At 57.1% G+C, this 23,113-nt stretch overlaps 2 protein-coding genes across 3 annotated transcripts in view; one reads left to right on the plus strand and one right to left on the minus strand.

Annotated features, from left to right (window-relative positions):
• Nucleotides 1-818: 818 nt before the first annotated feature.
• On the plus strand, nt 819-3,699 carry CDK5R1 (cyclin dependent kinase 5 regulatory subunit 1). Its single transcript, XM_063354970.1, has one exon. The coding sequence runs from the start codon at nt 905-907 to the stop codon at nt 1,796-1,798; it is 894 nt and encodes a 297-aa protein (XP_063211040.1). The 5' UTR covers nt 819-904; the 3' UTR covers nt 1,799-3,699.
• Nucleotides 3,429-23,113, minus strand: part of MYO1D (myosin ID) — a 172,046-nt gene continuing 152,361 nt past the window's right edge. For both annotated transcript variants that reach the window (XM_063354968.1, XM_063354969.1), the window contains one exon: nt 3,429-7,029. In XM_063354968.1, coding sequence (XP_063211038.1) covers nt 6,873-7,029 — 157 coding nt within the window. In that variant the 3' untranslated portion in view covers nt 3,429-6,872. The remainder of the gene's footprint in view (nt 7,030-23,113) is intronic.

A 23,113-nucleotide genomic window follows, 5' to 3' on the forward strand; every position in this document is an offset into this window, starting at 1 on the left:
CCGGAGCCGCTCCCCGCGTCCTGCGGGAACGGGGCGCCCCGAGTCCCGGCCCGGGGGGCACCGAGCTGGGCGGGGGACTTCCCCCGGGACCCGCCGGGCCCTGGCACCCACCGGCCGTGGGCGCTGTGGGCGCTGCCCCTCGGCCTCCCCTGCGGCCTGGCGGCGTTTTCCTGAAAAACCTTTAAAACTGTGTAAAACCCCGGTGCCTTCGGGGCCCCGCGCTGGGTCGGGCACCCGCGGCGGGGGGGGAGCGGGGCTGGAGCGGGGTGTCACCCGCGGGGCCGGTCCAGGGGCCGGGGTGTCGGGCGGAGGAGGCCTTTAAGTTTTAATGTTTGGGTGGTATTTTTTTCATATTTCAATTCGGTTTTCTTAATTTTATTCCCCCGCCGGGGGCTCGGGGCGCTGAGCCGGGGACGGGCACCGCGGGGGGCGGGGCTTGGCGGCGGGGGGGCGGGGCCTCCGCAGTGTAGGGAGCGCGGGGAGGCGTGGCTTGTCGCGCGTGGGCGTGGCCTGGACGGGCAAGAGGCGTGGTCTGTGCTGCGGTGGGCGGGGCCTCGGCGGGTGTGGGGCGTGGCCTTGGCTGCGGTGGGCGGGGCACATTCGGTTAAGGGGCGTGGCCTGGGCGGGCGAGGGGCGCGTCCGGCGCGGTTCAAAGGCGGCGCGGGGGGGGGGGGGGGGGGGCGTGTCCCCCCCGCCCCTTTCCCGCCGGCGCGGCGGGCGCACGTGGCGGCGCGGGGCGGGGCGGCGGGGGCGCGCACTGCGCCGCCGGGAGCGCGCGCGGCGGCGGGGCGGGGCCAGGCGCGGCGCGGAGCGGCGGCGGCGGCGGCGGAGCGGGCAGCGAGCGCGGGGCCGCGCCGGGGCCGGGGCCGGGGCGGGCGGCGGGGCCCGCCGGGCGGCCGGCGCCATGGGCACGGTGCTGTCGCTGTCGCCGAGCTACCGGAAGGCCCCGCTGTTCGAGGAGGGGGCGGCCACGGTGGGGCACTACACGGCGGTGCAGAACAGCAAGAACGCCAAGGAGAAGGGCCTGAAGCGGCATTCGCTGATCTCGGTGCTGCCCTGGAAGCGCATCGCCGCCGTCTCCGCCAAGAAGAAGAGCTCCAAGAAGGTGCAGCCCAACGGCGGCTACCAGAGCAACGTCACCCACCTCAACAACGAGAACCTGAAGAAGTCCCTCTCCTGCGCCAACCTCGCCACCTTCGCCCCCCCGCCGCCCCCCGCCGCCGCCGCCGCCGCCCTCGCCTCGGCCCAGAAGGCTCCGCCGGCCGCGCCCGCCGCCGCCGCCGCGACCCCGCGGCGAGTGGTGGTCCAGGCGTCCACCAGCGAGCTGCTGCGCTGCCTGGGCGAGTTCCTCTGCCGCCGCTGCTACCGGCTGAAGCATCTCTCGCCCACCGACCCCGTCCTCTGGCTGCGCTCCGTGGACCGCTCGCTGCTGCTGCAGGGCTGGCAGGACCAGGGCTTCATCACGCCGGCCAACGTGGTCTTCCTCTACATGCTGTGCCGGGATGTCATCTCGGCCGAGGTGGCCAGCGACCACGAACTGCAGGCAGTGCTGCTCACCTGCCTGTACCTCTCCTACTCCTACATGGGCAACGAGATCTCCTACCCGCTCAAGCCCTTCCTGGTGGAGAGCTGTAAGGAGGCCTTCTGGGACCGCTGCCTCTCCATCATCGACCTCATGAGCCCCAAGATGCTGCAGGTCAACGCCGACCCGCACTACTTCACCCAGGTCTTCGCCGACCTCAAGAAGGAAAGCGGCGCCGAGGAGAAGGGGCGGCTGCTCATCGGCCTCGACCGGTGAGCGCCCCCCCCCCCCCGCCCCGCCCCCCCCTCCCCGGCCTCCGCCGGGCACCGGGGGACGCTCCCGGTTCCCCCCCCCCGGGCCCGCCCGGACACGCGTCGCTCGCCCCGGCCCGGCTCGGAGCCGCTTCCCGGGGGATTTTTCCAGGCGGGGAATAAGCGGGAGCCCTGGGAGAAGGGAGGAAAGTGGGGGGGCACGGGGAGGAGGATGCGGGGGCGGGGGCGGGGGGGGGGGGTGTCGTCTGCCGCCGAACCGGAGCGCAGACCCCCCCGGTTCCCCCCCCCCCCCACCGTGTTTCCAGCCGTCGCCCCCTCCCCGCCCTGCGGCCCCGGGGACGCTGCGGCTCCGCCACCGGGTGGATTTCGGCGGATCGGGGGGAAGGAGGGGGAAGGGGGGGAACCCCCCCCAAACCGACACCTTCCCCCCACCCCCAGCATCCCCCCCCCCCCCCCATCATCCCCCCCCCAGGGCCCCGCGGCGGGGGGAGCGGAGCGGGGCTCCGCGGGGGCCGCTCACCGCATCACCGGGACAAAGAGCAGGTTTTGGGGGGGGGAGGGGGGAGGGGGGCGCGGAGTGTGTGTGTGGGGGGGCGTAAGGAGGAAAAAAACCACACAAAAAAAGAAAAGGAAAAAACAAAATGCGCTAAAGGCTTCACCGGAGGCGGCTGAACGGGCCCGAGCGTGACTCACCGGCGGCGGAGCAGCCGGTAACGGGACAGAGACGCGGCTCGGCCCGGGGACCCCCGCCCCCCCCCCACCCCCAACCCCGAAACACCCCCCCCCCCCCCCCGCCTCATCCCGTCCCTTTATTTATTTTTCTTGGAAGAGACTGGAATTATTTCCCGAGCGGGTCGGGGTTGAGGGAAACAACCGCTACTGTATCATGACATCCCTGTGAAATGTCTTGTTCCCATCGTGCACTGACCATGAGTGTTGTGTAAAGGATCTACTTGAGTGTGCAAAGCAAAGGAAAGAATCTACATGCTGCTATATGAATACTTTTAGAACAAAAAAGAAACAAAACAAACAAAAAAAAAAAAAACAAAAACACAAAAAAGGAGAAAAAAAAAAAAACCACCACGAAAAACAAACTTACTAACCTATGGGGGGGGAGAAGGAAAAAAAAAAAACCACAAGAAAAAGAAAAAAAAAAACCTTTCTTTATTCTTTCATTGTTGCTTTTACAGTGGTATTGCGCATGCAAACAGGAGCATTTTTGTGTCTTTCAAAAAAAAAACAAAAAAAGGAGAAAAAAACACATTAAAAAAAATAATAATCAAAAGAAAAAAACCTTAACGAGAGATGGCTGTAAAAAAAAAAAAAAATAAAAATAAAAATGACACCCATGCACAAAGACCCGACACCACCCCGGTACCGCAGTCTTGAGCTGGTTTTCCCTTGTCAGGCCTGGGGACTGCTCAGGTTTTGGGTTTTTATTTTTTGATTGTTTTTTTTCTCCGTGTGCACCGTTCTAGTTTAGTTCCGGGCCATCGGGCGTTAAACTTGCCGACGAGAGGGAGAAATAACGTGCCATTTCTTTTTATTTTATTTTATTTTATTTTTTAATTTTTCACTTGAAGCTCTTCATCGCTGTACAGTGGGACCCTGCTAATGATACACGTGTATGTACGTTTGGTTTGTTTTTTTTTTTTTTTTTTTTAGTGCAATCTCTTCTGTAGATCTTTGTTGACCAAAATTGGTGGGTATTGTTACTTATTAATTTATATTTGTCTCATTTTGTATGTGTGTGTGTAGTGTGTTTGTAAGTATGTGTGGTTTATAACCTGACCGACTGTGTCATGGGGCTCAGTGTGCCTGTAATTTAATCCCCTCCCCTTATTTTTATTTATTTTTGTACTGTGCTGATTAAATAAAAATGCACTGACCATCCATTACACGGCAGCGGGTCGTGGCGGAGTCTTTTCTGCGTGGTTCCCCCCCCCTCCCACCTCGGCACCTGCGACGCGCCGGGGGCGGCGATGCCAAATTGGATTCGCTTTGACAAACGCGGGGTTTAATGCGGGCGCGGGTTTAATCGTGGGTCCCGTTTCCCCCCCTCTTCGCCGGGGGCGAGGAGGAGCATCCAGCGCCCGAGAGGTGGGAAAAAGAAAAAAAAACCCCGGGGTTATTTATCGGGACGCCAAAACTCCGCTTCCCGTCCCTGCCATCGCCTCCCCCCAGCCACCGCGCCGCTCCGAAACCGGGACCGCCATACTGGGATGCAACTAGATCGGCTTTTCTTTTTTTTTTTTTTTTTAATTTTTTTATTTATTACAGTGAATTATGTAAACAAAAAAACCCCAGGTCCGTTATAGCAGGGTTGGGGTTTTTTTTTTTGGTTTGGTTTTTTTTTTCTGCTCTTTTACATATCGGCAATTAAAAATTAAAATATCAGCAATTTAAAAAAAAAAAAAAAAAAAAAGGTTCATTGCATTATCGCCCCAGGCTGAAAATCGAAATTCAATCTAGAAATAGTTAATTTATGGGAAAAAACCAGGAATATATATTTTATATATTTATATATATATATATATATAAAACCAGAGCAGGAACAGATAATATATTTTATAAAGACACATTTCATCACGTACAATATTGCCATCTCGTAGCATTAGAAATTTCCTCAACCTGCGATTTATTGCCGTCCATCATGATTCAATACAACCATTTCGTTGGAGGGATAATGTATAAAAGTGCTGATTAAATCTCCTGCCGCTACCTTGCCTACGGGTTAGTGTTACTGGGGGCCGGGGGGGGACACGGCGGGACTGGTAGATATAAAAAGCGAGAAGTGCAAATAGAAAGGCACAGCGAAGGCCGAGGATTCGCCTCCGGGTGCTCCCCCGGGAGCATCGAACCGGAGCTGGGGTGTCCCGTGGCGCCGGCACCGCTCCTGGCTGGGGTGGGATGGGGACGGGGCGGTGGCGGCTCCTTGGGGGTCCCTGGGACGGGGACAGGGAGGTGGCAGCTCCTCGGGGGTCCCTGGGATGGGGACAGGGAGGTGGCAGCTCCTTGGGGGTCCCTGGGATGGGGATGGGGCGGTGGCGGCTCCTCAGGGGTCCCTGGGATGGGGACAGGGAGGTGGCAGCTCCTTGGGGGTCCCTGGGATGGGGACGGGGCGGTGGCAGCTCCTTGGGGGTCCCTGGGATGGGGACGGGGCGGTGGCGGCTCCTCAGGGGTCCCGAGTGTCTCGCGGAGGGGCAGGAGCTGTCACCCGGCTGGGACGTCACCCCCCGGGCTCCCGATGGCCCCAGCCGTGGTGGGGGACTTGTGTTTGCAACACCTGGAAGAGCTTCTTCCCGAGGACTCGGGGCAGACCCGCCGGTGCATCCCGGAACCGTCACCGGGAGCGAGCGCCGGCGGCCGGGATGCGGCGCTGGGATGCTGGTGGGGGGCTGGGGACCACGCCAACAGGATGCTCCGGCCTGGGGCCTCCCCGGCAAAGAGCAGGGCATTCCACTTGTCCCACTTCAGTGCAGAGCCAGAGCCCCCCCCCCCACGCGCGGTACCCCCCCGCGGGTCTCGGTGGTGGCCGTGGGGCACCAACGCTGCAGCGCCCCGTCCCCACGCCCCGTGTCCGTGCCATGGCTTTGGGACGCCTTTCGTCAACAGCTCGTTAGGTGAAGAGCCTCTTCCAGGCTTTCCCGTTCCTAAAATGCTCAATTAAAGACGCGCTCCCTGTTTGCCGGCTGGGAACAGGCGGTTCCCAGGGTGGGGGTCATCCGTGGACCCCCCCCGCCAGCATCCAAGGGGCTGGGAATCCTGACCTGACCAGCAGTGCCAGGACTCGGGACACGTAATCCCAACGTCACGCGGCCGCCGCCGCTCCAAACCCACCGCAGCCGCCCGAGGCACCGTGGAAATGAAACCCCTGCGGGTACGTCCGACCCCCAACCTAAACACCGAGGTGGGGGGTTGTCCCAGGCGGGCGCCGGGCAGCGGGGAAAGGTGACGCCGCCAGACGAGCCAAGGTGACGCGCGACACCCCAACACCCAGCACCCGCTGCCGGGAAGACGCAGGAAAACGCTTCCACGGGAGCAGCTGGGATGTTGGGTGCCGGGTTGGTGCAGACGGACGTGCCCGGGGTCGGTGTCGAGCGGTGCAAGGTGGGGGAGCCGTGGCCTCAGCCCCCCCCGCCCCGCACTCCGTGTCCTGCCAGAGTCACCCACCTGCAGCGGGACCTTCGGGGCCCCGTCCCCGAGCCTCAGCGTTGGGACTAACACGCCGCCCCCCCGGATCACCAACGCAATTCAACAAGGCCACTTGGTCCCAACGGGAACCCACCGGATTTTTAGGTCACCGGCGAGGGGAATTAAGGCAAAAGCAAGGCAGCATTAAAAAATAAAACCTCTGGAACGTGAATCCCACTCTCCTTCCTGCTGGTGGCCCTGTCTCCAGCCAAGGTGCCTTGATGGGTTCATGGCCTCCGGGCAGGGAAGCAGCAGGTCCGGCGGTGCCGTTCCGCGTACCGTCCCGACTCGGTGCGTGCCGGCAGGGCTGGAAGCCTGTGGAGTGTGTTCCCGGAGCGGGACGCCAGCCCCCCCCCACTTCCAAACCTGGCCGCGGGTCCAGCGGGATTTGGTCTCACAGGCCCAGAGTCCCTGAGCCGGGATCTTTGGTTCCTCCGGCGGAGGCTGCGTAATATTGCGAAAAAATGACACAGAAAAAAAGAAACAGAGAAGGGAACAGCGGAGAGGGTTTCCGAAATCAACGTGGGGAAGGGAGGAAAGGGTGTAAGTACCTATAAATGCTTTTTTTTTTTTTTTGGACTAATTCAGAAGCACTTTCCTGATATTCTGGCCCGTGTTGTCCGATGGAGACAGGCCATTGGCTATTTTAAGCCTTCGTTGCATGCGGTGGTGAAACCCTCTCCTGAATTTGGGTTTCCTAAACCTCTGGCTTTAGAGATCTTTTTAGGCGCATGACCAAAAGTCACAGCTGAGCATCTCTAAATTAATCCCCCTCGGAAAGTCCGAGGCACGGGGAGGGCGATGGAAGCCCCGTCCATCTTTCCTCCGCTCCCTCGCTCTCTCTCTCTCTCCGGGCTCCTTGCGCCGACGAGCGGAGCGGGATGCTAATTCCCCGGCACGCAGAGGATGAAACCGGAACGATGCTTGGTGAAATCCGGCTGGGATTGGTTAATCTTGGTTTCCACGGAGACGGTGCATTTCCGCCCGTGCAGGCTGCACTGGACCGGGTTGGTGACGCTGACTTGCAGAGCGCGTTTCTCACTGCGAAGGCAAAAAAGGGAAGAGCGGGGTCAGGCAGGAGCCGGGGGGGGCCGCGGCGGCTCGGCCCTCGGCGCGGGGCAGGGAGAGGTGGTTTTGGGTCAGGCCGCATCCCGCAGCGCGCTCAGGCAAACCTCAGCTGGGGGGGCCAGCTTTCGGGCTGGGTCCACCCCACGCCAAGGTCCCCCACGCCGGGAGCGGTGTCCCCAGGGACCGTGGCGCGGGGCTGGGCGCCGGGGACGGGGATGTCGCGGTGGGGGGAAAAATCGCTCCACGGGGCTGGCGGGGCTGGGGTCTGCGGCAGCTCGGCCACCCGCTCGCCCCATGACCCCGCCAGCGGCACTGCAAACCATCCCCCAGCTTTTTAACCCTTTAACCCAGCTTTGGTGCTAAAAATGATTCTCCTGAGTGAAATCGGGAGGTTTTGCCACCCAAATTAGTTTGTCCTTGGCCGTTCGGGTCACTGCCAGCGGGGGACATGCGGACAGCGTGGCCACGTGGCTGCCCATCTCTGCTCCGGGGTCAGCGCCGGCCGTCGAGGATGTCCCCCTTGGCTAAAGGCCACAAAAGCCACTATTTTGTATCACAAATAACCTTCCTTGCAGCGTAAGGAGAGGAACGCCCGGCTGCTCCCGTGGGCCGGGGATGAGACGTGGCCGCGCTGATGCACGAGCTCCAGCCACGAGCCCTTTGGACCAGCAAAGAGCCGGCATCGTGAGCCAGGAGAGAGAATGAGCAGGAGAAACGCCCGCAGCAGAGCCGTCCCCAGCAGCCACCGCCAGCCCGGGGAGGGGGGAAGAGACATCCAGGAGTCCCCGGGTCCCTCATCCCGATCCCCCTCTCTACAACTCCCTGAAAGGAGGGTGTAGCCGGGGGGGGGTCGGTCTCTTCTCCCAAGGGACAGGCGATGGGACAAGGGGAAACGGCCTCAGGTTGCGCCAGGGGAGGTTCTGGATGGATATTAGGAGAAATTTCTTCGAGCATTGGAAGAGGCTGCCCAGGGCAGTGGTGGAGTCGCCATCCCTGGAGGTATCTAAAAGCCGGGCAGACGTGGTGCTGAGGGACACGGGGTAGTGGTGGGTTGGGCAGTGTTGGGTTGATGGTGAGACTCCATGATCTGAAAGGTCCCTCCCAACCTCGACGATTCGACGACTCTATGACTTGGCCTTTGGGAAATCCCTCCTGCGACCTCGCCCACACTTGAAATTCCTGAATGGCCGGAATTTCTTACTATCGCACCAAGTGGTTTAAAGGCTGAGTGGCATCGACTCCACCGCCTCCCTCGACGCTCTAAAGACCCCGCGGAGGACGCGCTGGGTTTCTGTCCTGCTGCGTGGAGCTTCCAGAGCCGAGCTCTCGCCTTGCTTCAGTGGCTACGGCACTGTCGCTGACGCGGCCTCAGCCCTCCCCGCCGCGCAGGCTTCGTTTGCCCTTCGTTAAGACCGTTCGTGGCACATCACATCCCACAAAGCCGCATTTTTACGCCGCTTCGAAATAACGGCGATGTTGACGGCTTCCCTAAAACCGAGCAGGGGTGGGGGGGCGGTTGGGGGGAGGGGGGCTGGCAGGGCAGCGGCGCACAAAGCCCTCACGTTGTCCCAGGTATTTAATACTTATTTACTCTCGCCTCAGTGAGCTGAGGCGAAAATCCCTGCTTAGTTCGCTATTTTTACCGTGTCTTAGCAGAAGGAGCCGCGTACGCAGAGGAACCTCTCGGAGATTCCTGCCATCATGTGCCTGGAGAGCAGGTTTAGCATCAAGTGTCTGTAACAAGGACAAGTGCTAACGACTTGCCTTCTCCCCCCCCACCCCGCCCCCCCAAGCCCCCATCAAATTATCTGTAAGAAGATGGAGGGGCTGTCGCTGTTAATTGTCAAATTCGGGTGGCCCTTTTGAGCAGCGCGAAAGAGCCCAGGTCAGGGGAGAGGAACGTCATTAGCCTGGATTTTGACCACACACAGGAGCCGTGCCTGGAAATCAGTGGGGCGAGGGGGGGGGATTCTGCCCCTCTGCTCCCCTCGGGGGAGACCCCCCTGCAGCGCTGCCTCCAGCTCTGGGGCACCAACAGCAGAAGGACACGGAGCTGTTGGAGCGGGGCCAGAGGAGGCCCCGGAGATGCTGGGAGGGCTGGAGCCCCTCTGCTGTGGGGACAGGCTGAGAGAGCTGGGGGGGTTCAGCCTGGGGAAGAGAAGGCTCCGCGGAGACCTTGGAGCCCCTTCCAGTCCCTAAAGGGGCTCCAGGAAAGCTGGGGAGGGACTCTGGAGCAGGGAGGGGAGCCATGGGACGAGGGGGAAGGGTTTTAAACTGGAAGAGGGGAGATTTAGATGGAATATTGGGAAGAAATCCTTTGCTGTGAGGGTGGTGAGCCCCTGGCCCAGGTTGCCCAGAGAAGCTGTGGCTGCCCCATCCCTGGAGGGGTTCAAGGCCAGGTTGGACAGGGCTTGGAGCAACCTGGGCTGGTGGGAGGTGTCCCTGCCCAGGGCAGGGGGGTGGAACTACCTGGTCTTTAAGGTCCCTTCCCACCCAAACCATTCCATGACTCTATGTTGCTTTTCTTCACGTGAGAACAGGTTTCGGCCTCAAACCCTTTGGCTGGGGGAGCGGGACGGCTCCTGAATGGCATCCAAAGAACAACCCCCTTGGCAAGTCCACACAGGGATCGCAAACCCCATCCTTAATCTTCCCCCCTAGGCAACGCAACACTGGACCCTGCCACCAGCCCCACAAGCAGCTCGATGTGCTGCGACCTTGAGTGTCTTGGACGCTCCTCCTGTGCTTGGTCAATGGCCAACAAGGCAGAGGCTGGAGGAGATGTCGGTTTGGTTTCCAGTCCATCAGTCACACCAGCATCGCTCCTGTTGATGCAGCCACAAGAAGGGGAGACGGCAGCAGCTGGCTGCCCTGGAGGAAGATGGTTTATTTATTGACCGAAAGGGAGAAAACATCTGCCTGCCTCAGCCGATACACCGGACTGAAAGACCTTCCAAATCACACTGCTACAACGAGATTTTACCAAGCAGCACAGCTGGGGAGAGGCTTCCCCAAGTTCCTGCAGAATTTAGATCCCAAGGGAAGCATCGGGGATGGAGATGGTCCAGCGCAATCCTAGAAGTCCCACAAAGTCTTTCATAGACAAGGGCAACGCATGGCGAAAACACCCTTTGGAGCTCATTGGTGCTCTGCAAGACCTCGAGCAAGACACCGATGGCAGCAAAGGCAGAGACAAGTCCCGCTTCCACTCAAACTTGGGCTAAAAACTGAGATTTTACTGCATAATCCTGTCCCAACACGGTACTTTGCTCTTCCACCTCCATCTCGCTAAGACGATTCAGTGAGGAAAGGTCATCAAGGCGAAATTCAGGTGGAAGAAAGTTTGCTCTATTAAATTTCAAGCTTGGAAACACACATCTCTTCACCATCCGTGCTTTATTCCTTGAGTATTTCAATGGTTGCTGCTGTTTAAGGACCATTTATGAATTTACTAATTACTTCTGAATAATCTTCTGGCCTTCTGCCAATTTAAAGGACCAACTGGGTTTCGTATTAGAGGTGGAAGATCTTGCCATTTGAAGACTTAAGGGCAGAACTGAATGTATTTATGATGATTCTGCGTCTCAAGACACAGCCGCCGTGCAGAGAGCTAAGTGACACCGAAAACCACGTCAGAATTAAAGAGCTAAACCCAAATTCTCCGGCTTTCAAGATCTGTCTTTTAACCGCAGCTGAGCACCCCGCCACGGCAGCCCAAATGCCCGTCTCTTCTTTCGCCCTGGGGATCTACTCGATTCAAGGGTCCTGCGTTGGTCCAGACCCCGTTTCTTATCTAGCGCAACGTCCAAGCGCCCCCCTCCGCTCAACAGGCAAGGGCTGCACGTTACGTCCTCAAAAGACAGTTGGGAAGTTTTTGCTGCCTGGAGAAGTCCCCCCTCGCCCTTGTCCCTTTGCGTTCATCCCCCTCGTTCTTGCCGCATCCCGGCAGCCGGCGGAGGCGAGAGAGCCTGGCAGATCCAGGACAACCGAGAGCCCCCGGAGCTGGCGCCGGATTGACCCTTGCTACAGGCTGCGTGGGAGAGATTGTTCCAGACATCAGCCTCTATTTTAGTAAACCCTTAACAGGCTTCCGAGACGCTTCTGCTGTCTGTCTCGTACAGACCGGCGTTTAGGAGACCGTCTACAAGGTCTCGGTGCTGGTGGCTCTGTGGGTGCCCAGCCCAGCTCTGCCCCACCGGGACCAGCCCCGTCTGACGGCTCTTCACCCAGCCCCGACGTAACCCGCACACCCACGGAACTCAACGAGGACAAAACGACGGGTGCTGCTGCCGGGCACCTTCTGGGAAATGAAATGACTTGTTTGTAACGACGGTTCCATTAGAAGAGACCGCGAGACGCAAGAAGAAAAGGCCAGCCGCCGGCAGCCAGGCGTGCAACCGCCCGCGAAAGGGACGGCAAAATCAAAGAGCTTTCGTGGGGAAGTCAGGATCGACCCCAGCGCTGCTCTAGAACTGCCCGGGAACCACATCGTAATTTCTGTATATAATAAACCACATGATAATTTCTCTATATAATAAACCACATGACAATTTCTCTATATAATAAACCACATGGTAACCTCTGTATATAATAAACTACATGATAATCCCCGCATATAATAAACCACATGATAATCCCCGCATATAATAAGCCACATGATAATCTCTGTATAGAATAAACCCCATGACAATTATTTCTGTGCGCAATAAACACCAAGAGGTTTTTGGTGTTTCCTGAAAACACAGATCTTTTTATAGAACCGCAAACAATGGTTTGGGGTGGAAACAGCCTCTCCCGACGTCCTGGCAGTACAAGCCACGGCCGCCGACCTCAGGTGGTCGCGTGGGCCGGGGTTTCTCTTTGCTCTGTGGGTTTCGTGGCTCAGGGAGCTCTGCAGGACTGGGTGACTTCTCCTCTTTCCTCCACCTCCTGCTCAGATGGACGCTCGGGGTCAGACGGACCCCTGCTCCATCCGAGCGTGGCAAACCGCCTCCCTCGGCTCACTGCGCCCGTCCAGGGACTCGCGCTCCTTAGAGGAGTTAATGGCAAATAGTCGAGGGGACGGCTCGGGGTGCGAGCAGGCGAAGGACCACGAGCATCGGCAGCAACAGCGGCTGTGTGACGGGAGACCCGCATCCCAGAGCGAGAGCATCCGTAGAGGTACAGCCCGAGCCCATCGGACACCTGGGTAAAGGCTGGCAAAAGGGAAACCAGCAGAGAGGAGATGGCTCCAGGTGGAAGCAGACTGGTGGCCCATGAAATATTAGAGTTTTGACTGAGCATTTAGTCGAGGACCTCGGGGAAAACACAAGCCAAGTAGCGCATAAACGGCCCCAGACATCTGTCAGTGCTGCCGATAATACAAAAGCAGCTCCGGCGCCAGTAAGCGGTGGGAAGCAAAACGGCGAAGGGAAAGAGGGGAGGAAGATCAGAGGGAGTTTCTGCGAAGGCAGCGGTTAAGACTAGAAAGTTAAATAAATGCATCGGTAAGTACATGTCAGACACACGAGATGCTGAAGAGCAAACGCAGAGGACCTGGGATGTCTCGCGAGGAGCTGTAATAGGCGTGAAAATACAGCAAAGCCCTCGTTAGTGAGACGTTCTTCGTTTGTGGCCGTGAGCTCCGTCGAGAGGCACGACGGGCTGCAGGGAGCCGGGCTCACGCCGTGCCCAGGGACGGCGGTACCCGGCCACGGTCCGGGGATGCTCCGAGACGCAGCCCCATCGCTCCCGGGACTGGGAGGGAGCGGGAGGCTCTGTAAATGAGGTGCTGCTGCCTACGGACAAAGCCAGTGGCAGCGCCGAGCCGGAAATTAGTTCTTTTTAGGAAGGAAAATTTGGGTAGAAGATGGCAAACCCTGATTTTTCATGACAACAAACCAGAGGGCTTTAAGACGAGGCCAAGCACGTAACGCAGCGTGAAACGAGGGCTCGGCGGTAATACACCAAATGGGCTGTATTCCGGGGAGGATTTTTTTTTAAACGATCAAATCGTTCTAAAGTTTAGATCAAGGGCTCTTGCGGAAAGGCAGGCATCACCGTGGCCCACTCGGTTAAGGCTTCGAGGGAGAGCGCAGCTGCAAACAAGCTGTTGGGAAGCGCGAGGAGCAGGCTGGAGAACACCGAGGAATCCTAACACCTCCTGTAAGGCAGCGGCGTGGTCTCACGCGGGTACCGGCTGCAGGCTTCCAGGGGCTCAGCGATGAAAAACAAAAAAAAAACAAAACAAAAAGGCTGGCGGATGAAGGGAGGCTATAAAAAAGAAACCAGAAAAGCGGTAGCTCTGTTCTACGTGAGGGAAAGGAGCGGAGAGAGAAACCAGAGAGGTCTGACAAAAAAAAAAGGCAGCTTTCAAGGTTGTGCTTCCTAACAACTGCCAGAGAGACGAACAACAATATTGGGAATTTCAGGGCGGGCGAGAATGGCTTCCCAGGCCCCGGGTGACCTCCCCGCTGCGGCTCACTCCAGGCTGTGGCGCTCACTGCTACTGGGGGGCGGGGGGGGGGGGACAGAGGTGACAAAAACCGAGCAGGGTCTAAAATGACACGGGCTATACCATAGGTGATAAACATTGACGTATCTGAGTTACAACAGGTGTCATTTTTGGAAAAGATAAGTGATTTCTGCATGAGGGGCTGAGGGCCGTGCCGGCCTGCGGATCTGGCAGGGGAGGGCTGGGGGAGATCTATCTCCTCCGACCACTCCCGGTTCTCTGCCGCTTGCAGGACAATGATACCGGGGACAGCCGGGCTCGAAGGAAAAGTTACGGTTCTCAGCGTGAAAACTAACCCCACAATAGCTCAACCGCGAGATGAAAACAGGACCGTCTAGGTTCTCAACGTGTACAAGCGCGAAACCTCGTGTGCGTTTTCCACCACCCCGGCTGTAGCCTCTCGCTCCTGTGCTTGAACGGAAGCATTTGGGGAGTCGGGGAAGCGCCGTCCCTGGGGAGCCACGGCACGAAGGGCACCACACGCCGATCATCCCGGGCGGATATTTCATCCCAGGGAGAGCCGTCCCCTGCAAGCACTCCGAGCTCCGGCACGCTTCGTCTTCCCTGCTCTCCCGCTGCCTCTCGGGGGGGCAGTAACATCTGAAGTGTGCGCGGCTTCAAAGCGCCGGCTCCCGCTTCCAGAAGAGATTTACGCGCTTGGAGCATAAATTTCCCTAAGTAAGACTCAGGTGATTTTTGACAGCATCACCCCGGTGACTCCTTGGCACACTCCATCCTTCTTTGCTCTGCCGTCGGAAGGAGAAAACACCTTTTCCCATCCAGCTCTTATTAAAACGCCCTGGCTTGCGTAGCTGCTGCGATGATTTACTACCCTGTGTACCCGAGAAAATAATTTAATGTCCTCTTTGCCTCCTCGCGGCGGCCGCTGGACTGTATTAGCGGCGCCAGAGGAGATCCCCCTCCATCAGCGGCCCCTTTTTAGTGCAGCCCGGGAGCTGCAGCTGGCAGCGCTCTTCATCCCACGGGTCTGGTTACCAACACCGAGAAGCTCGGGGTGAAGAGATTAACCCGGACCCATTTTCGGGTGCAGATCATTCCTCTCCGCTCATAACTCAGGAGCAGCCGGCTCAGCGGGGACGAACGGGGGCGGGAGGCAGCGTGTCGCTCATTCAGCATCCGCTGCGTTACTCACACGTGCACCAAAGGGCCGCGATAACACCCTAAACCACACCGGGTTTTCAAAATCCGCCTCGTGAAACCCTCTCTGAGGTCTCGCACGGCGAAAGCCCGAGACAAACAGGATGTTTTCTCCAACCCTTACTCGCTCTTCAGAGACGTGGGGTTGTTTGCGTTGCGGAGCGCTTCTCTATCAGGTGGTCTCGGCGGAGATCAGACATTAAGAGGGATCAAAGCCATGGAGAAGAGAGACCACAAAGAAGTCAGGCACGAAGAAAGGAGAGCTCAAGTCAGGATCAAAAGGCAAATTTCCATCGTGGAAGGTCAGGACAAGTCCTCCAGGCGTTTTAATGCCAAGAAAGTTCAGCTGAGTTAAACGTGGCTCTGGCAGGTCCGTTCTCACTGTGTGGTTTTTCAAAATTATCTGCAGTCAAGTGACACTTGGTAGCGTGAATTCTTCTTTGGCCTTCAAAACCAGCAAATGTTTGCAGCTTATTTCTGACACCGTGTCGTACCTTGTGGCCTACGCTCAGGCAAATCACCGCAGAAGCTGGAAGAGGCGGTTCTTCAAAAGCAATTTTTCCATCTGCGAGAGAAGGACCGGGCTACAAGCTGCAAACCCACGCCGTTCCACGGAAAACTCAACCACTCAAAAAGTGGCTTTCAATCTTTCCTGGCTCCGACTTGCCCATGCGTCATTTTTTCTCTGCCGACATCTATTTACCAGCGCAAACCACAGAGCCGCTCGCCTTCGCTTTTGGGAGCCGCGCAGCACCACGTGTTACACCACCGCGCTAGCGGGTTGCGTCAGCAGCTCTATTTTTGCCCTTTTAATGAGAAACAAGACTCGTTAATATCCGTATATCCCCAGTGAAAAGCCTTACACGTGTCCAATATCACATACAGCAAGGCGAAAGCAAAGTCAACCATTAACACTGGGGTCCGCTGGCATCCTGACGCTTCCATTTATTCAAGCCTGAACCATAAAAGCCACTTTCCCGAGGAGACGGCAGCTGCCACCACCCTGATGTGCTTTTTCCATGACGCGTCCGCGGTAGATCCAGGTATATCCCTTCCCCTCCAGCTGAGGCGTCAGCCTCGCCCGTTCAAACGCTTGGCTGGCTCATTCTTAAAACACATTTATTCCGGCTTGAACCCAAGGTCAGGCGGCCCCGGAGCAGCGCCGGCGAGCTTGCGCTTCGTTCTTCATTTTATTTAGTAACTGGGGCATTTGTGCATGCGTCCTCGCGAGCCGGGGAGCGCTTGCCGGCGAGGCGGCGAGCTGTGAAATATTTCCGTCTCTTCCAGCCAAACCGTTCGGTTCCCGCGCTCCCCGGGCGAAGGAGGATCCCCGGGGTAGGGGGGTCGGGGCAGGGGCTGCTCCTCCCCTCCCCTCCCCTCCCCTCCCCTCCCCTCCCCTCCCCTCCCCTCCCCGGGGCTCTTCGCCTTCGCGGGGAAGGTGGGGGCTAACAGCCAGATTTCAATAAAATACCGAAGCAGCTAAAAAGCAGGTTAATGGGGGTCAGGTCCCAGCCAAGCTCTTATTTTACGGTGGGAAAGCTCCCCAAAAAAGTGGGTTTGAGACATCGCTTTGACGATACCCTCACAGCCCCTTTCCTCCATCCCTGGGCAATTCGATCGAATCAAAAAGTGAATGCAATTATCCCGTATCCCGTGAAATTCAAGAAAAGGATCAAAAATTAACGGAGGCTTCACCCTCCAGCTGCACCGGGGCAAACGCTCGCCCCCAGCCCTAAACACGTCTCCAAGTTGAAGGTGCTGGGCTTTGGGGTGGGGGACAAGCACTTTGGGCACCTCAACTCAGCTATAAATCATACCCCCACCTCGTTACCACACTTGGGCTCTTAATTAATCCCCTCCCTGCCCGCCCCAGCACAAGGCTTGGGCAGCAGCGTCCCCCTGCCCGCAGGAGCCATCGGGCTCCGGTACCCGCTGCTGACGCTCCCCGAGTTCTGCTCCTCTCAAAGCCGAGAATTCATCCCCGCGCTTCGAAAGGGGGAAGCCTCCGTCTTTTTTCCTCCCCTGTGCCATCAGCGTTCGACGCCTGACGCAACTCATCCCTCGCAAAGCCCTCGCTAAAGCCGGTCGACGGGTTTTGCGGATGAAAAACGCGCGCGTTCACTTAAATAGGGTATTTCCCGGGAAATCTCATCAACAAAGCAGCTTTCACATAAAAAAAAAAAAAAAAAGCACAGAGAGCGAGTTCAATAATTTATTTCCTCCAGCAGGCAATACCGAAAGATACCCAGGCAGCTCCCAGCCACCACGGCAGTGCCACGACAGCACCCACCTACCAGGGCCCTGCCGAATAGGCGGGTTATTGATGCAAACCCCGAATTTTGATGCAAACCCCGAATTTTGATGCAAACCGCTCTAAACTCCACATACTGCCCCTTTTCCCTTCCCTGGCCCCCGGGCGCAGTTTGATACCGTAGGAATTAAATCCTTTCCAAAACTCAGTGTATTTCGCGTTCTCTCCGCAGCTAAAATCCGAAGTTTTGCATCCGATTTTCAGCCCGGTGAAGATTTACAGACCGGCGATAAGCAACCGCCTGGAGGGAAGAAGGATGGGGAGGGTGGGCAGGAGGCAGGGGGGGGGTCTGTGGTCCCTGCTGCGGGGGGAGCGGGTGGCAGGAGGGAGGGCACCCGCGTCCCTTCCGTCCCCTCAACCAACCCCTCCGCAGGGTCCGGCAGGAACGGGGAGGGGGGGTGGGGAAGAGGAGCGTCACCCGGGGTAACCTGCCCGGAGCGGAAACCAGTTTTGGCACAGAATTACGAAACGAACACGCTCGTTAGGTAAGAAACGACGTCTACGACCACGTAACATCCTCACCCTGCCTACCCGCAGGGCTCCGGCGCGCTTTGCGGCTCGATTTGCATCCTACTTGGTTTTGGATAAACAGAGAAATTTAGTTTCTGAGGCCGAGGGGCGCGCAGGTTACAGTCAGGCAACGGGGGCCGCTTGCTCAAACTGACCCCGACCTCACCACCACTGGCCTTCCCCGGGTGCAGCACCAATCTATAAATCACAGCTTCTCCCAAAGTCCCCAATTAGTCGTATTTTCTCAGCTATTCTGAGCCCTGGCAAAGCTTTTGAGAGTCCGCTCTCAGCCGGCCCGCTGCTTTAGCAGGAGCAAACGCGGCCGCAAGGCGCTGGAGCGTTACATATTTTATAAAAACCACTACGCCAAAAATATGATTCCAAGTCCTTGGCTGGAGACAGGGTAAAAGCGGAACATCGGCTCATTCACGGGGTTATGCCAAGAATCCCGCATTAGAAATGCACCAGCACATAAATAAAATAAGACCACTTAGGAAGATGAGCGCAGACTCGCTTCCCGTTTAGGACATCACGGACCTCCATTCCCGGGCAGGCTGGGAAGCAGGAAAAATTACATTTTCTTTTCGGCTCCGGTCCTCGCCGTCACCCAGCCACTGGGCTGAATTCACCGGAGCCGCGTTCGCTGGGGCGTACGCAGCCCCACGTTTGCGATGTCCCTCCTGAAAGGACGCTCTTGGCCTGGACGGCAGATGCCGATAAAATTCCGCTGGCTGAATTTTCGAAGTTTAAGGAAGGAAGAAATTAGGGGGAAAAAAAGAAAAAAAGACTTCAAAGGGAATCTAACACGTTTCGGTCAGCTGGGATGTATTTAGAACGCGAGGTACAGGGAGCTGATGGCGAGGACATCAAGTGTGGGATTATCCAACTGTTTACCGCTCAAATTTACAAGGGGACAACAATTTTCCGGTATCAAACAGCGGCCGAAACACCTGAGGGGTGCATTAGGACGGAAAATGATGCCACAGCGAAGGGCCGCTGCTGCCCTGGCGTTTCCCTTCGACGCAGACATAACCCGTAGCCGTCCCGATGGATGGGCAACTCTACCTTCCCCAACGGTAGGTGCAGGGCTGTGGATTAAACGGGCAGTTTTAGATACTTGCACAGGGATTTTTAGATATTTATACAGAGGTTTTTAGCTATTTATATGGATATTTAGATGTTTTTCAAGTCTGGCAGAGGGCCGAAGTCCTTCAACAAAGCTGTCTCATAAAAACGCGGGAAGCTGCCACCGAGCTTCATAGAGATCCCCTAAAATTATTATTAAAAAGATCCAAAGTGTGCACGCTTTTAAGGCTCTCTCCTCCTTTTCTTTTTGACTTATCATTCTTTAGGATCGACCTGTGCGAGTGAAACTGCCAGTTTGGGCCATTTGCTACGGCGAAGCCACAAGCTGGGCTTCTGCCGGCACCGACAGCTGCGGGAAACGAGCCACGATGCCGACGGCGCGAGGGCTCTCCCCACGTGCCGGGAAGGGAGTTGGCATCGTCGCGTCCCACCCCCGGCTCCCAAAGCTTGGGTTCAGTAACGTCCGTGCCGAGGAGCCGGCTGCCCTTGTCCGAAGCCGTCCCGCAGCCCGTGGAACGCCGAGCGGCTGCGCAGGCAAATGGCTCAGCTCCCTTCTATTCCGCGCGCATCGCCGCTGAGCTCATTAGAGACGGGAATTGAACGGGAGGGCTCTGACATCCCGGGGAACATCCACCGCCGGGCGCGCTCGCTCGGCATGGGATAATTCAGCCGGTGCCTTTGAGCGGCGTGTGACAGCCCGTGTGCGCGTGCCGGGGAGGGGGGGTGGGGGTGGGGGGGGTGGGTGATGGAGAAGGACTGCTTTTAGCAGCAGGGCTCGCGGTCACTATGGCAACCTGGATAGTCATCATCCCATCTGATGCTTCCTTCCTGCCAGCCAACCAGGGGCCGATGCCCAGCAACCAGAGATGGGTTCGTTTACTGCCGCCTCCGATTGCCGCGCGGCGCACCCCGGATAACCCCCGGATAAGCTCATTCTGCCTGAATTCCCCGTTCTGAGGGTCGTGGGTTTTTCCCCCCCACCCCCTCTGAGTTTACCGGGGATGGTCCTGCTGGGCAGCGCTGCGATGGCAGCAGCGCCGGCGCGGGGGACTTTGGGGCAGGGTGTCACCGTGACCTACTTAGCGCAGGACGAGGTGACATCATGTGAAATGGCCAGCGGCTTCCCGGCCCTCTGGGCCACTCTGTCCAGTGGCGGGGCCGAACTGATCCGAGCCCGACGGCAGCTCGTCACCACGAGGCCCGTTCCTCTGGCCCTCGGAATAACCTTGCTCTGCCAGCACGAGAGACGTCTCCGCTCCTCGGCTCCTCTGACCTGGAACAGCTGCGCTCAATCCTGCCTCTCTATTTCCAGATCTGAACTGAAAACCCAGATTTTTTTTCTCCTTTTCTAATAGAAAAAGAGAGAAATTAGCTAAAGCTTCAGGGGATAGAAAACCACCGTAAAAAAGAGGTGCTATTGTGCTGTTTTCTCCTGCAGCGTTGCTCCTGGGGAGAAGCGATGCTCCTCTTCACCCTCCCCGTGTGAACCAAGATTTTTATCGCATTGTGCCTGATAAAAGGTCACACTTTCACGGGCAACCAGCGTTTTCCCCGATGATTTAGGCAGGCAGCGTCAGGGCTCTCCAGCCCCCAACCACCAGCTCGTTCCTGAAAGCCGAACCGTGAATTTTTCTGGAAGGGGAGCGCGGAGGGGTCGGGGCCGGGGGGGTGGGGGAGTGCTGGGGTTACCGCGGTGTTTTGCCAGCGAGGAAGATGCTGGCTCCTCCTCTCCCGGCATCCACACGGTGACATTTCAGCTGAGGAAGCTGAATCATCCTTCAATTAATGACAGGCTTTTAACCCCATGTTGAGGAGTCTCACCGAGGTCTCCCGCCTGTTAAAAACGCCTCTCGCTACGGCCAAAAGAAGAATCACTGGAACGTAGTGATTTTTCCACCCCTGGGGTTTTCGTTGTGTGTGTGTCCCCCCCCTGCTCCTTGAGAGCCATTCGATGGGGAGGGACGCGGCAGCGGGGACGTCGCGGGCAGCGCGGTGTTTCCTGCCAAGGCATCGCCCCGCCAGGTGCCTCCCACACCAAAGGCAGTTTAAAACACGCACCGGACCCTGCGGAACAAGGCAGGGGAGAATCATCGGGCAGAGGATGACGGACGGGAAGGGGAAGGGTAAGCTACAAGTCAGGGTGACTCAGGGCACAGCCAAACGATTGCTCCACCATCGCATTCAGGTTTTAGCTTTTTAACCAACGGCTACTTCCCTCTTAGTTCCTGCGGCAAAAGCACACCCAGGGCCTTTCGGAGGAGCCCAAAGAGATAAAGCAAGTATGAAGGGCTTAAAAAGGGATTTTAAATACGAGGGATGCTCAGAAGGTCAGGGGGAAGCTGAGGAACAGATCGTACCAAGGTTGGTCCTACTGAAAAAGGGGCCAGGCTCTTCTCAGTGGTGCCCGGGGACAGGACAAGGGGCAACGGGCACAAACTTGCCCCTGGGAAGTTCCATCTCAACAGGAGGAGGAACTTCTTTGCTGTGAGGGTGGCAGAGCCCTGGCACAGGCTGCCCAGAGAGGTGGGGGAGTCTCCGTCTCTGGAGACATTCCAACCCCGCCTGGCCGCGTTCCTGTGCCACCTGCTCTGGGTGACCCTGCTCTGGCCGGGGGTTGGAGGGGATGATCTCCAGAGGGCCCTTCCCACCCTGTGATTCTATGAAAAAAATCCACCGAGAAGAGGTTGGGGGTCTCAGGAACAGAGCACGGAGTGACTCGGTGCATTTGGTTTTGGCTGCCAACATCCCATGAGCGGGGTCCCAGCGGCGGACGGTACTTTAGGGATGATGTTTGAACAGGTTTCCAACTGTTCTCAGGACGGCGGGGGCCGACACACCTCGTCTACACCAAACGTCCCCAGCAACGCTATTTTTTTTTTTTTTTTTAAGTCTTGAGAAAATCTGGCCTCTGTTTCCCAGCCCAGGATGGCCGAAAGATGGGGAGGGTTGGTCGTTAGCCCAGAGGAGAGTTCGGATGACAGAAAAGAGAAGACAAGAGCAAGAAGGCAATCATGAGGTGGACAAATTAGGGAGGGAGCGGGGGATTCCAGACACGTCAGGAAGGAGGAAAGCGGATGGCTGGACTGGTCCCAAAACGTAGGGAAAAGTTGCTTCTGCTGCCTCAAAAACTCTGTCGCATAAAATTGTCCATGCGGAAAAGCCCAGCCAGAACCGGTACTGACACCACCTCCGTATCAGCGTCACAGCATCCCCACGAAACGTTTTGGGGCTGATCAAGTTTCAGCCATGATGAAAGTCATGACTGTTCCGGTCGAAAGCATCGGGGTGAATCAGGTTTGAAGCCGGGGAGAAGAAAGGGGGAGGCGGAGTTTGTAAGAAAGATTCTCCTTCCATCACAAAACCTAAAACTCATGAAACAAAGTCCTTCCAGCGGCGCAGGTATTTAAAACGAGGAATTTAATTCTGGATTCCTGATGTCCTCTCCAAGGACCAGGAGCAGTCAGATTAGCCTAAACCAATGTGACAGCCGACCTGCCAGGAGCTTGGGATCAGCCACAGGCACTCCCCGGAACAAAGAACCCAGCCGAAAAATCTCACCCTATGACTAATAACTCAAGGCAGCCCTTTTCTCTGCATTTCAAGCCTGACGATTCCCAAGAACACCAAACTTTCACTGTATTTCTTCAATATTACGGATTCCCGATACCCCACAAGGCATCAAGGACTCTTCTTAGAAGCGGGGCTCCGGCTATACCGGGAAATCAATTTTTTTTATGCGATAGCAAAATGACGGGCAGGATTTCAAGTGGGTCTTGGGTATTCCGAGAGCCTGGGCAGCCAATTCGGTTTTCATTATTTCGGGAGCATTTGCTGAGATGTTCCAGAGTGGTCTCGGTATCACTTCTGCAAAGTAAAGGGCTCTAAAGCTGCAATCCCAGAATAAAAAAGCCGGCACTTCTGCTTCCCTTTGTTCTCTCCTCTTTATTCTCCGATACATTAGCACAATTCACACAGGCAGGAAAAAAGGCAACTTGCTGTGAAGAGAGACAACTGCGTCTTATTTAAATACCTGACCTATTTCTGCTTTTCCTTTGCCTAACTTATTCAGCAAGAAGTTGGGATTTGGAGAAAATAGCTGAAATAACTGTGTTGGATCACGCAAAAAATACTCTTCCTTGTGGCAAAGCCAGCCTGAAAAACAGGTGCATAAACAAAAAGATTTTTGCTTATAGAAATTAAAAAGATTGGAGGGGAAATGCACATTGCCAGGCCGATTCCCATTAGATTCAGCATTTGCATTTTCATTGCAACAACATATAATTTCCATTTCAGGGCGTTACGTGACTCCGCTGGAGGACAACACCTATGGAAACACGAGGTGGATGTTTATTCGAATGTTTATCCTCAGCTACCCCACCCGGGAAGGCAGCAAATCCCTCCTGCCCGAAATTCAGCGCCGGAGCTCGCCGTGGAAATCACAGTCTGTATCCGCAGCCCTGGCCTGTTCCCCGGGTCTTCAGCTGCTCTCCGGAGCACGG

This window comes from Chroicocephalus ridibundus, chromosome 17 (genome assembly GCF_963924245.1).
Source record: "Chroicocephalus ridibundus chromosome 17, bChrRid1.1, whole genome shotgun sequence".
Taxonomy (NCBI): Eukaryota; Metazoa; Chordata; class Aves; order Charadriiformes; family Laridae; genus Chroicocephalus; species Chroicocephalus ridibundus.

What these genes read in the sequence shown, in the direction of transcription:
- CDK5R1 (XM_063354970.1), top strand. Translation starts at nt 905, where the DNA reads ATGGGCACGGTGCTGTCGCTGTCGCCGAGCTACCGGAAGGCCCCGCTG.